This window comes from Hirundo rustica, chromosome 5 (genome assembly GCF_015227805.2).
Source record: "Hirundo rustica isolate bHirRus1 chromosome 5, bHirRus1.pri.v3, whole genome shotgun sequence".
NCBI lineage: Eukaryota > Metazoa > Chordata > Aves > Passeriformes > Hirundinidae > Hirundo > Hirundo rustica.
In genome coordinates, this window is record NC_053454.1 from 1767639 (window position 1) to 1779724 (window position 12086).

General features: G+C 53.0%; 1 protein-coding gene across 1 annotated transcript; it reads left to right on the plus strand.

The window, feature by feature from the left end:
- The first annotated feature begins 202 nt into the window (after positions 1 to 202).
- Positions 203 to 10218, plus strand: LOC120753029 (5-hydroxytryptamine receptor 7-like). The gene is made up of 3 exons (XM_040064904.1): positions 203 to 283; positions 1215 to 1762; positions 8516 to 10218. Exons 2-3 carry the CDS (start codon positions 1254 to 1256, stop codon positions 9285 to 9287), a joined length of 1281 nt encoding a protein of 426 aa, XP_039920838.1. The 5' UTR covers positions 203 to 283; positions 1215 to 1253; the 3' UTR covers positions 9288 to 10218.
- Positions 10219 to 12086: the final 1868 nt, after the last annotated feature.

Here is a 12086-nt window from a genome sequence, read left to right on the forward strand (position 1 = left end):
AACTTCCAGCTTTTCCCTGGAGATCCTCGCTCGCTCCCCGCTCCCTCCCATCGCTGCAGGATCCGGCCTGGACCCCCCCGCCCCGCTCTTTGCTCCTCCCTGGGGGCTCCCAGGGAGCCAGGGACCATCTGGGTCCCTGCCCGGCAGAGGCGAGGGGAGGGCGGTAGGAGGGACCGGCGAGGCGGGGAGGGGAGAGCGATGCTCCGGGGGTGGCTCTTCGCTTCCTCGCCCGCCCGGAGCTGGCAGGGGCTCGCCTGGAGGATGTCTCACCCCCTCGGCACAGGTAACTCCGGGACCACCACCGCCCACGGCCGCAGCCCGGGGGATGCTGCAAAGGGGAGGAAGGGGCCGCGACCCGGCTTTTGAAACAAAACTTCAAGGGTGGGAAACGGGGTTTGAAACAAAACAGCGACAATTAAAAAAAAAAAAAAAAAAGAAAAAATAGGGGATGCAGGGTTTGTGCGTGATGCTCGGAGCATCCAGGGGTGAGCCCTGCGCTCTGAAGTTTCCTTGCGGATGGCCGGGAAATACTCGCAGGGGCGGAATCGCGGGGGTGGGAGCGCGGCCGCGGCTCTCCGGCTGAGCGCGGCGGGGATGCTCGGGCTCCGGGAACGAGCTGAGATGCCGGGGCTGTGCGAGGCACCCCGGTGTGCTCCCGCTGCCCGCCCCGTGGCTACCGAGAGCCCGCGTGTGGCCACTGCGTGCCAGGGGCAGGGGGTTCGCGGTCCCGGCTTTGAAGTTCGCGTCGTGCCACGGGCAGGGGATGCGGGCGGCGGGGGCTGAGCCCACAGCGGGGCTGTGGCTCGTGTTGTCGCAGCCGCTCCCGTATCCACAGAGGAGGCTCCGCAAGGGATTAAACGTAGGGATGCAGGGGAGAAGTGCGAAAAGGCAGCAGGCACAGCTCGGCAGGGAAACACATTCCACGGTTCTCTCTCCTGGAAGAGCACAGGGAGATGCTGCAGGCAGCCCGGGCTCCTTTCCCGAGTGGAGAGAGAGCGGCTTCCCTGCAAGCATCCCCCGGCGAAATGCGTGTCCTTAAGGAGACTCGGGAAGCGGCTCCCTGCCGGGCACGTGAGATGCAGCCGCATCCTCGGGGAGGCAAGAGCTGAGAGGGGCGGAGGGGGAGTGGTGACGGTGGGGGAGAGGATGAGAGGATATTCGATTTTCTTCGCCCCTGTTTGTGTGTGACAAGATGTTCTGGTTCGTCACTGGAGGTGTCACTGCTGGGGGAGCGCTGGTGCCGAGCTCGGAGCATGCTGCTGAGGGCCAGCCCCAGGAGGTTTCTGGAGCAGCACCTTCTCTTGGTGGAGAGCTCAGAGCAGCAGCGGCCGCCTCGGGAACCGCTCCCGAATCCATTCATGACTGAGGAACCCCCCGCCCCAGCCGAGCCCGAGCTGCCGCCCTCCAACCTCACCAACGCCACCGACTGCGGCGAGGAGATCCTGCTCTATGGGGACACCGAGAAGGTCGTCATCGGCGCCGTGCTCTCCATCATCATCCTCACGACCATCGCCGGCAACGGGCTGGTCATCATCTCCGTGTGCATCGTCAAGAAGCTCCGGCAGCCCTCCAACTACCTGGTGGTGTCCCTGGCCGCCGCCGACCTGTCGGTGGCCTTCGCCGTCATGCCCTTTGTCACCATCACGGACCTGGTGGGGGGCGAGTGGCTCTTTGGGAAGGTGTTTTGCAACGTGTTCATCGCCATGGACGTGATGTGCTGCACCGCCTCCATCATGACCTTGTGCATCATCAGTGTGGACAGGTAAGGCAGAGTCGGGCTGCTGCCCCACGCTCAGGTGGGCTCTGACATTTTTGGGGGGTTTCGGGGGGCTGGGTGCCACTAGAATCGTGTTCCCGGTTGGATCAGTGTTCCTGGAGGTGTTTTTTCCAAGTGGTGAGGGTTTTTCTGTGGGGATTCAGTGCCTCATTCCCTTTGGAAGAGCTGGGCTCAGGGTGTTCTCTCAAGTAACTTCCCTAAGTTACTTCCTTAGTCTTCCCCCTTTTGGCAGCTGCTTCACGTTGTTCTTGAGGAGCAGCACCTGACCTTCTCCATGGAAGGTGCCTGGGCCACCAAACCATTCAGGAAATCCAAAAGAAACCCCAGATGCACTTTGGAAATCCAGATTCCAGGGCTTCTGGAGCCAATCCCGTGGGATTCTCTGGACTCGTGCCTCGGCTAAGGATATCAGCAGCTCCCCACGCCCCATCCCAAAAATCCCAAACCCCCTGGCTTGGCCCAGTAAGTGCATCTGTGAGGATTTGCTGGCTTCACCTCCCACACCTGGAGCCGGGAGGGAAAGGCTAAGCCTGCCTGGCAAAGTGGCCAGGCTTGGACAAGTCAGCACCTCGGTGGCTCTAATTTTAGCAGCTGCGTCATCGGGGCCGTCGCGCTGACGAGCCGGTGGCCGGGGCTGACGTGTGCCGGCTTCTCGGGGGGTCGCTTTGGGCTGAGCTGGCACTGCTGGGCTGGGAGCAGCAGCTCAGGGAAGGGACACATCCCACACCTGAGATGTGCCCTTTCAGCTGTGCCACCTCCCCGGTCACCTCTGCAGGTGTGACAGCGGGTGACAAAGCAGCAAGGACTGAGAAAAATCCTGCTGCTGCTTGACATCCCCCCCCAGGGCACGCCAGCGGCGGGTCCTGCTCCAAAAGCTTCTTCCCCACCAGCCACTGCTCCCCTGGGAGCTGCAGATCCACAGCCCTGGGCAGCTCAGAGCTGCTGGCAGAGAGAAAAACCCCTGCCAGGCCACAGGCAAGGTTCAGCTCTTCTGCTGAACTTGCTTTATTTTAATAATTTTCCTGTTGGGGAAAAAAAGAAAAAAAAAAGAAAAAAAAAGAAAAGAAAAGAAAAAAAAAAAAAAAAGCAGGTGTGCTCAGAGCTGGCAGGAGGCTGACTCTGTGAGAGGGAAGGGATGAAATGCAGGAATGAAATGTGTCAGTGCTTCCTCCCGGTGGGAGAGGAGCAGGGAAGTGGCTACACACTAACCAGACTGGCTTTGCTTGAAAATTTCCTTTTCCTTTTCCTTCTCCTTCTCTTTTTTTTTTCCTTTTGCTTTGCCTTCCTTTTCCCCTTTTCCCTTTTTCTTTCCCTTTTCTATTTTCCCCTTTCATTTTTCCTTGGCCAAACATGCCAACAACTCTCCCCACCCCATCCCAAGTCCCCAAAACCACAATACATGCAATTCTTTTCTTTTTCCTTTCCTTTTCCTTTCCTCCTTTCTCCCTTCCCCTTCCCCTCCTCTTCCTCTTCTTTTCCCTTTTCCTTCCTCTCCTTTCCCAACCAATCCCATCCCATCCCATCCCATTCCTTGGAGCAAGTTTTTCCCAAACACAAACAGGAGAGATCTTTCCCAAAAAATACTTGCCATGGATCCCACTCCTCCCTCACGTCCCTCCCATCCAGTGTCACCGCTCCGGGGAGCAGATCCATATCCAAGGACAGATCCTGAACTTGATGTCCCTTTGTCTTTCCCGGGAAGGAGAGAGGGAAAAGCTTTGTCCCAAGAGGTTGTCAAAGAGCCTGGATTTTCTGGCATGGTCTCGTCCCTCTCGTGTCGGCACAGGAACTGAACCAGGATGGTTTGCTCCCAGGACTTCATTGTCCCCTCACCACAGGCCTGGTGGGGAAGTCGAGTGGTTGCAGGGCAGTTGCCTGGAATGTATTTCCAGCTGGGAAAGGAGAAAAACAGCAAGGACTGAGCAGAGGGAAGGGGCTGGAGCGTCCCTCCAGCTGTTCCCACCCGGCTCTGGGTGGGAGGAAGGACAACTGCAAGTGCAGGGGGATTGTGGGGTCAATCTGTGCTGCAGCTTGAGGAGGGAATGGGAATTATTGGGATGTCCCCTGGTGCACATTGGAGGAGAAGGTGACTGGGGTGCTGCCCTGCTGCTTTCCGCCCTCAGGGATCCCCAGGAATGGGCTGGAATGTGTGGATCATCCCAGGGCAATGTCTCAAGCACCCTGTGCAGCATCACTGCTCCACATCCACCCAGCACCCTCAGGCAGTGCATGGAGGTGGATTGAGAGTCCAGGATCACGCCTGGATCTCCACTTCCCCCCTGAGCCTGGGGTGGGCAGGATTTTTGGTTTGGCACTCGATGGAAACATCTCCAAAAGTGCAATTCTCAATTTCTGTGCTGATACAACCAAAAACCAAGGGCTGAGCTTGCGGAGTCCCTGAAGAACCTGCTCCAAAAGAGATTAAATTGTTATCTCAGTGAGGCATCAACCCAAACCTCCCCTCAGTGGTGGGGACCAGCTCTTCCTCCTGCCCTGTGAGGAAGAAGAGGAAAAGCCCTGGTCCTTCTTGGGAATAGAAATATTTCCTCTGTTTCTGTCCTGAATCCAACTTGGTCAGCACTGTCAGGCCTGCTCCTGCCAAGGAGGCCCTGCTTTTATCGATGGCTGAAGTGTCCTCAATATTTTGCTTAGCTTAGATGGAAAAGCTACTTGGTTTGCCCAGGATAATGAGGACTATTAAAATGTAGGCTGCAGTTATTGATTATTAATGTCGAGCGCTTCCTAAAAGCCTCTCGATTGAAGCTGGTAGAACTAATCTTGTCTGAAGCGAGATTTGATTGATTTCCTTTCAAATCAGAAAAGAAAAATGCTGGAAACATCCATCTTCCTCCTATATTTTCCTTATGTAAAAGCCTGCCAATGTTGCAGATTTTTTAATGTCACAAACCAAAAACAAACCAACAAAAAAATTTCCCCTCTTTCAGCTGCTCAGCTTTGATGAAACTCTCCATAAAAATGCCAAGGAGCTGACAAAGGGAGCTTCCCCAAAGCCCACACATCACTTCTGGCATTCCTGGTGGAGAAAAAACTCTCCATCCATTTCCCAGGCAGCTCTGCTGGGGCTCTCCCCTTTATCTGGCGAGCTTTTTCCACCCAAAATTAGATTATATGCTCCAAACTGGGATCACCCTCAGGAAAAGGATGCCGCCCAAAAGTCAGTGGGGTGAAAGCTGAACAGCATTTTGCTGGATTGCCTTTCCCATGTCCTCCATCCAAATGTTTCCCAGGCTGGGTAGATCCCTGCTCTGCCTCTGGGATGGATCCCTGGGATGCTCCACCAGCTCTGACTTAGGGCATGGGCAGGAGTAGCAGCCTCCAGCTGCCTTTTGTTCCCTCCTCTCCTTCAGCAGGATGGGGCAGGAATGGCACCAGCTGGGAAATCAGGGAAGGAGCTTATTTCAGCTGCAGAGGAGGCATGGAATTGTGGTAAAACAGCAGAGTCAAGGAAACCTTAATTCTGGGCTCCTTTGTCCTCCTCTCTGAGTGGGGATTCAGTTTTCCCAGTTCATAAGCTGCAGGATGGAGAAAGGGGAACCTCAGAGAGGTTTGGGTCATTTTTGTTATTTAATCCCTGAGATAACGTTCCAACAATTGAGGGGGGTCTACAGGGAAGCCAGAGAGGGACTTTTCATCAGGAAATGTAAAGACAGGACAAGGGCAGGGTTAGATGGGATATTGGGAAGGAATTGTTCCCTGGGATTGTGGGGAGGCCGTGGCACAGGGTGCCCATAGAAGCTTGTGGCTGCCCCTGGATCCCTGGAAGTGTCCAAGGCCAGGCTGGACGAGACTTGGAGCATCCTGGGCTAGTGGAAGGTGTCCCTGCCACAGGGAAGGGAGTGGATGGGATTTAAAGTCCCACCCAACCCAACCCAACCCAACCATTCCATGAGTCCCACTGAGAGCAGAACAAACACCCTGAATTGGCTCATCCATGGGGTTTGCTGGTGCAGCCCACAGCTAAGGGGCTGGGATCTGCAGGATCAGGGATGTGGCAGGAATTTATCGCACGCAGGATGAGTGGCTTCACCATCAGCTCAGCAGGGCGCGGGCCCCCCAAATCCTGGGAATTGCCTTTTGTTACCTGATTATCCCTAAACTTGATTAGCAGCACCACACACACGCGCACACACACACAGAGAAAAAAAAAAAAAATTCAAAGGGAGAGAATTCCACTCGAATTCCACCGCCTGCCAGTGCCACCTCGCCTCCTGTAAACGCTGCCCTATTTTAAGGGCTTCCTGCTCTCTTCAAAATTATTACAAAGACCTCAAAACGGCCCCGTTTCCCCCAGCAGCAGCTGCACGAGGCACTCGTGGATGAAATGTGTCAGCTTTGCCAGCCTGGTAAACCTCGTCAGCGAGCGTTTTCCTCGGCTAGCGCGTAAATTCCTTGAAGTTTCAGCAAATCCCTGGCGGATCGGCTTCCGAAGAAACCCGGTAACAGCATAAGAGAGGATGGCACACAACACAGCACGGGTTTATTGGCGAAGTTCTTGGCTTGGATGTACAGAGGGGTGATTTTGGGGGTGTCAGTTTGGGAATTGCAGCAGCAGAGCAGGGTTTTCTCCCATCAGGGGCCATCAGGTTGGAATGGGTTACCCAGAGAAGCTGTGGATGCTGCATCCCTGAAAGTATCCAAGGCCGGGTTGGATGGGCTTGGAGCCAACCTGGAGTAGTGGAAGGTGTCCCTGCACATGGCAGGGGGTTGGAAATGGATGATCTTGAAGATTCCATCCAACCCAAACCATCCCGGAATTCTCTGAAAACACAGACGGTCACAGAGAGGTTTGGTTGGTTCTTGTGACTGAGGCCAGCTCAAAGAAAGAATACAGAGGAAAATAAGGAAAGAACAGCTCAGTGAATGAATTCAAAAACATTCTATCAGGGAGGCAGGGGAGAAAATTTAGTTTCTCAATTGATTTAGCAGTCAGGAGGGGAGGAGAAATTAAATTTTTCTAATATTTAATTTCCATCTTCTAATCTTGAGGGACGATCTGGAAAAGCAAAATAATCAGGGAAGAGAAAATCTCTTAACACAGTAAGGCTGGCTGTCAGAATAAAAACAATACAGCAGAGGTAAAATTCTCCACAGATATTTTCTTTTTTTGGTTCAGCTTTCGGCAGAAAGTACTCATAGAGCTGCTGCTCTCACTGCCCCTCTGGAGTGACACCGTTTATCCAAGAAGAGTTAAGAGGTGATGTGTTCCTGCCTAAAAATTCCTGACAGCAGGAGATTGGAATCAAAAAGGCCGTAGCAGAACAGAAATCCATATGAGTGGCTCGAGGTTTTTGCTGGATTGATTGGAGCTGAGTAGCAGGCAGATGTTTTCCAGGGGGAACGTTGGCTGACAGCGGCCAACTCCCCCCTTGATTTATTGATTTACAATTCTAATTTGCCAACAGTTGACACAATTTCTTTATCACACAAACTCCTCCAATAAAAGACAGGATGGTTCACGTTTACAGCCCCTGGCACAACGAGGAGCTGATGGTGGGTGCAGCCTCCAGCTCCTTTCAGGCAAAATAACAAGGTAACTCCTAACCCCAGGGGTCAGGATTGGGGAATCTGTGGGTCACCAGGTGAGTTCAGGATCTCTTACTCCAAAATCCACTGATTTTCCTCTTGAGGGAGAGCTGGACTCCATCACTTTGGCAGCTACAGGCTGTGCAAGCGAGCAGATGGCTCCAGCTGCTTGGGTCATTCCCATTTGAGTTTCCAGTGGCCAACAACTTTCAGGGAGTCGTGGAGAGCCAGAAGGTCTCCCTGCGCCTCTTCTGCTCCAGGCTGAGCCCCTTTCCCAGCTGCCTCAGCCATTCCTGCTGCTCCAGACCCTTCCCCAGCTGTTCCCTTCCCTGGACACTCTTCAGCCCCTCAATGACTTTTTTTGTCGTGAGGGGCCCAAAGACTGCCCCCAAACAGCATCTTCCGCCCTCCAGCTTTGCTCATCCACACACATCTTTAAGTCTTGCCAGAGGCAAGGTTATTTCTTGGTCTCCCAGGGCCATCTTAGCTGCAGGTTGTATTTCTTCACCAACAAGTAAGAGAAGGCTGTTGTGCTTCCCACTTCCCATTAAACACTGCTAGGAGTTATTCCTCTAGTCTGGAATCTGTCCTGTGGCACATCACTCTGAGCATCATCCACCCCACTCCTGGTGTCCCCTTGGGGAGGGCAACACTCTGGAGTGAGTTATGTGCCGTGGCTGGAAGCTGTTGCATGTCCTCTGTACAGAATAGTTCTGGTGGAAAAATAAAATTCTTAAAGCTCTTTTTTTTTTTTTTTTTTCCTAAATTCCTGAAAACAAAGCTTTTTAAAGCATTTTTATTCCCCAGGAGACCGTGTAGAGTTCGGACTGCACTCAGCAGTTCAGTGACCCCTGCTGGTATGGATTCCCCATCCCTAGAAGTGTCCAAGGCCAGGCTGGTCAAAGCACGAGCAAACTGGGATGGTGGAAGGTGTCCCTGCCTGTGGCTGGGGCTGGAATGGGATGGTCTTCAAGGTCCTTCCAACCCAAACCATTCTGTGATTCCACGCATGGGCTGACTGCAAGAAAGCGGGGAATAAATTGAGGTGTTTAGTCGAGAGATCGCATGCCTGGGGAGATTTTCATTTGGTGAACTAATTTCTTGTCCCCTCTGAGGGCCAAAATTCTCTCACAGGAGTGAAAGCCACCCAGCAGCAACCACTCCTTAACATCTGACGACTCCTCCTCCCCGCAGGTACCTGGGCATCACGCGGCCGCTGACCTACCCCGTGAGGCAGAACGGGAAGCTGATGGCCAAGATGGTCTTCATCGTGTGGCTCCTGTCGGCCTCCATCACCCTCCCTCCGCTGTTCGGCTGGGCCCAGAACGTGACGGTGGAGCGGGTGTGCCTCATCAGCCAGGACTTCGGCTACACCGTCTACTCCACGGGCGTGGCCTTCTACATCCCCATGGCCGTCATGCTGGTGATGTACAGCCGCATCTACAAGGCGGCCAAGGTCAGCGCCGAGAAGCACCGCTTCATGAACTTCCCCAAGCACTACGAGGAGGAGGGCGTCTACTGCCTCGAGGCCTCCAGCCGCGCCCACCACAGCTCCCGGCGCACCAAGGCCGTGGAGGAATGCGCCACGCTCTCCAAGCTGCTCCGGCAAGACCGCAAGAACATTTCCATCTTCAAGAGGGAGCAGAAAGCCGCCAGGACCCTCGGCATCATCGTGGGGGCCTTCACGTTTTGCTGGCTGCCCTTCTTCCTGATGTCCACGGCGCGGCCGTTCATCTGCGGCATCCGCTGCAGCTGCATGCCCCTGAGGCTGGAGAGGACTCTGCTCTGGCTGGGCTACACCAACTCCCTCATCAACCCCCTCATCTACGCCTTCTTCAACCGGGATTTGAGGACTACTTTCTGGAACCTGCTGCGCTGCAGGTACAGGAACATCAACAGGAGGCTCTCGGCCGCCAGCATGCACGAGGCCCTGAAAGCCACGGAGAGGCACGAGTGCATCCTGTAGTGCCTGACCCACCGGCTCCTGCCTCTCCACGCCGGGTTCCTCGCTTCCCTGGCCTCCCTGGGGGTCGGCAGGAGCTGCCCAGCCCCTCTGGACATTGCCGCTGAGAGTGATGGCCCTTCCCCTCGCCCCGTGAGGAGCCGCGGTTTTCCTCACCCTGGGAACAAGTGGAGGGAACTTTGGGAACAGCCCTTCCTTCTCACTCTGTCCCAGGTGGGAGCAAGACCTGGGAGGGGGTCAAGGTCTACCAGCGACTGTGGGCAAGTCACGCCACCTTTCTGTGCCTCGGTTTACCCATCTGTTATTAAAGTTTTAAAAAAAAAAAAAAGGTAAAGAAAACCTCCCAGCCAACCAACCAACCAAACAAAAAAAAAACCCTAAAAACTTGGTGAGACTGTGGCTCTCCACCTTCAAAAAGGGCTCTAAGGTCTGCGGAGAGCACAAAAAAATCCTGTGTAAAGACGACATTGGCTGCACTTCTCTGTGGAACATGACAGCAGCTCCCTTGTACATCCAAGCCATCCCGGCTTATCCGAACCCTTTTCCCCGATGCAATTGCATTTCACACCCCGAGCTCATGTCCAGGTTTGCACGTCAGAGCAGAAATACCAATGACCCCGTTTCCCCCCAACACTGTAGCACTGCAGCACTTGAAGGAGACGGATTTGCAGGATGAAACACAAACGAACACGGAGTTTCATTTGTGGTGGGATAGGGAAGTTTGACGCCTCCTCCTCACCAGGGCAATGCTCAGAGAGCGAAGCCAGTTGTGTTTATTGGGTTGTACTGTAATTCATTCCCAGACAAGTGACGTGTGTTCATCATTTGTGGCTAATTGACTCCATAAAAGCACGCTTTGGTTGACAACAGAAAAAAGCATATAATTTCCCTGACAGCTTTACGGTGTTTCAGTATGATGTCCAGCAAGCTTGAAAAAAATGCACTGAATGATGTTATCTTTTTCTTTAAAAAAAAAAAGAAAAAAAGAAGGAAAAAAAAAGGGCTGGTTTCCTTATTTTGGTGTAGAATCTTTGGTCTCTCTGACTTCAAAGCGTCTCTTCACTTCTTTGGTGCTGGTGGGCCTTGTTTTTCCTGCAGGTAGCTTTTCTCATGATCAGCACTGTAGTATCAAACTCGCAGCCCCACAAACCTTTGCCTGTTCGGTCGTAGATTCATAAATTCCCAGCATGGTTTGGGTTGGAAGGAACCTTAAAAAAACACCTCAAAAACCACGGGCAGGGATGCCTTCCACTATCTCTGGTTGCTCCAAGCCCTGTCCAGCCAGGCCTTGGACAATTCCAGGGTAGTTGATGCCTGCTCCAGTTTTTGCTGAACATCTCTGGCGTTTTGTTGTCAAAGCCGGACTGCTCAGATGCTCAGGGAAAGTTGTTTGTGGTGCTCTTTTTACTCCAGATTTCCTTTATCAGGCATGAGCGGTGTAGTCCCACCTCTGGCACCATCAGGAACTCTGACGCCTTCATCCATATTGGATGTTGGGTGTTGGGTGTTGGATGTCCTGGCTGACTGCTGGCAGGGTTTGGCTTAGCAATCAACATTTCTCCTGTGCTGTGTTTTGTGTTCTCACCTGTTACCGAGACACACAAAGCCGTCACACAGAGAGAGAGGTTTCACAGGGCAGAGATCCTTCTCCGATCCAGCTCAAGGCTGAATCCAGGTGGAGAGAGAGCCCCTGTGTTTATTTCTTACTTTTTATACATTTGTGGGTCTAGCAGAAGATTGGCTTTTAGAGTTTTCACCTCTCAAGCCAACTGGCCAGACCAGCCGTCAGCTACAATTGTTTTCAGGTTAGAAATATGCAAACAAAGGACAGAAAATGAAAAACAAAGGATTTGTTTATGTTACATATGTGGGAAAAAGGTAGAACTGCTTTTAATATTGTACAGTAACTAAAAAGATCTGACTCCATCATATGAAAAATCAAAAGGCTATAAAAAACTCAGGAAAACCAGGGTAACACTCACCTGGCCTCTTCTCAGCAGCCATTTCTATCCTGTCTCACTTCAGACCTGCTTTTTCTAGGGATGCCCAATGAGATTTCCAGTCTGGACTGGTGGGTGACAGCAGGGAAAGCGGCTCGAGCCCATAGGGAATGTCCCGAGGGACTGTGAGGTTGGACACAGCAATGTGCCCAGATGTTCTCCGAGCTCGCGCTCCTCACAGATGGAGTCAGAATTGCACAGAGGAGCAGGGGAGGTTGTAGCTGCTGTCTCCAGAGGGAGATGTTTTAAGACAGAGCAGAGATTTGAAGGAGATCCTAACCAGGAATGATCCTAAGGGATTTAACCGGAGTCCCACACACCGTGTCTGCAGGGCACGCTCTGACTGCCCATCTCAGGACCTGCTTCACAAAACCAGCCCCTTTTTCTCCCAGAAAACACTCCAGGCCAGCATCTCCTCTGCCACAACATCTCAGCAGCAGCTGTCAGTGCTTCTGTCCTGCCATGGGGGCAGGAAGCTCCTGCAGGCTCCGATTTCCTCCCTCGGCTCCTCTGGCTCCTTCCCTGCCCTTCTGACAGAGCTGGATGTGTTAAAACTGACCAGCTGCTAATTCAGGCTGCCTTGGCAGGGTGGAGAGCCCCAAGACAGCCCATTTCACATCCAGCACAAAACAAAATCTGGTTGTGCTGCCGCAGTGTATTTATTGCTGTGCCTAAGGTCATTGTTTTATTTATCCTCTGTGTTGGGGGTTTTTAAACTGCCTTTAAAAAATCACAGTTTTGTTTAATTCCTCTTAGCATCCTTATTCTGATGGCATTTCTATCGCTCCATGAAAGTATTCTG

Excerpts from the sequence above, each read along its gene's own strand:
- LOC120753029 (XM_040064904.1), top strand. The coding sequence starts at position 1,254 with ATGCTGCTGAGGGCCAGCCCCAGGAGGTTTCTGGAGCAGCACCTTCTC. Across the intron at positions 1,763-8,515 it reads TGCATCATCAGTGTGGACAG|GTACCTGGGCATCACGCGGC; the intron begins GTAAGGCAGAGT and ends TCCTCCCCGCAG.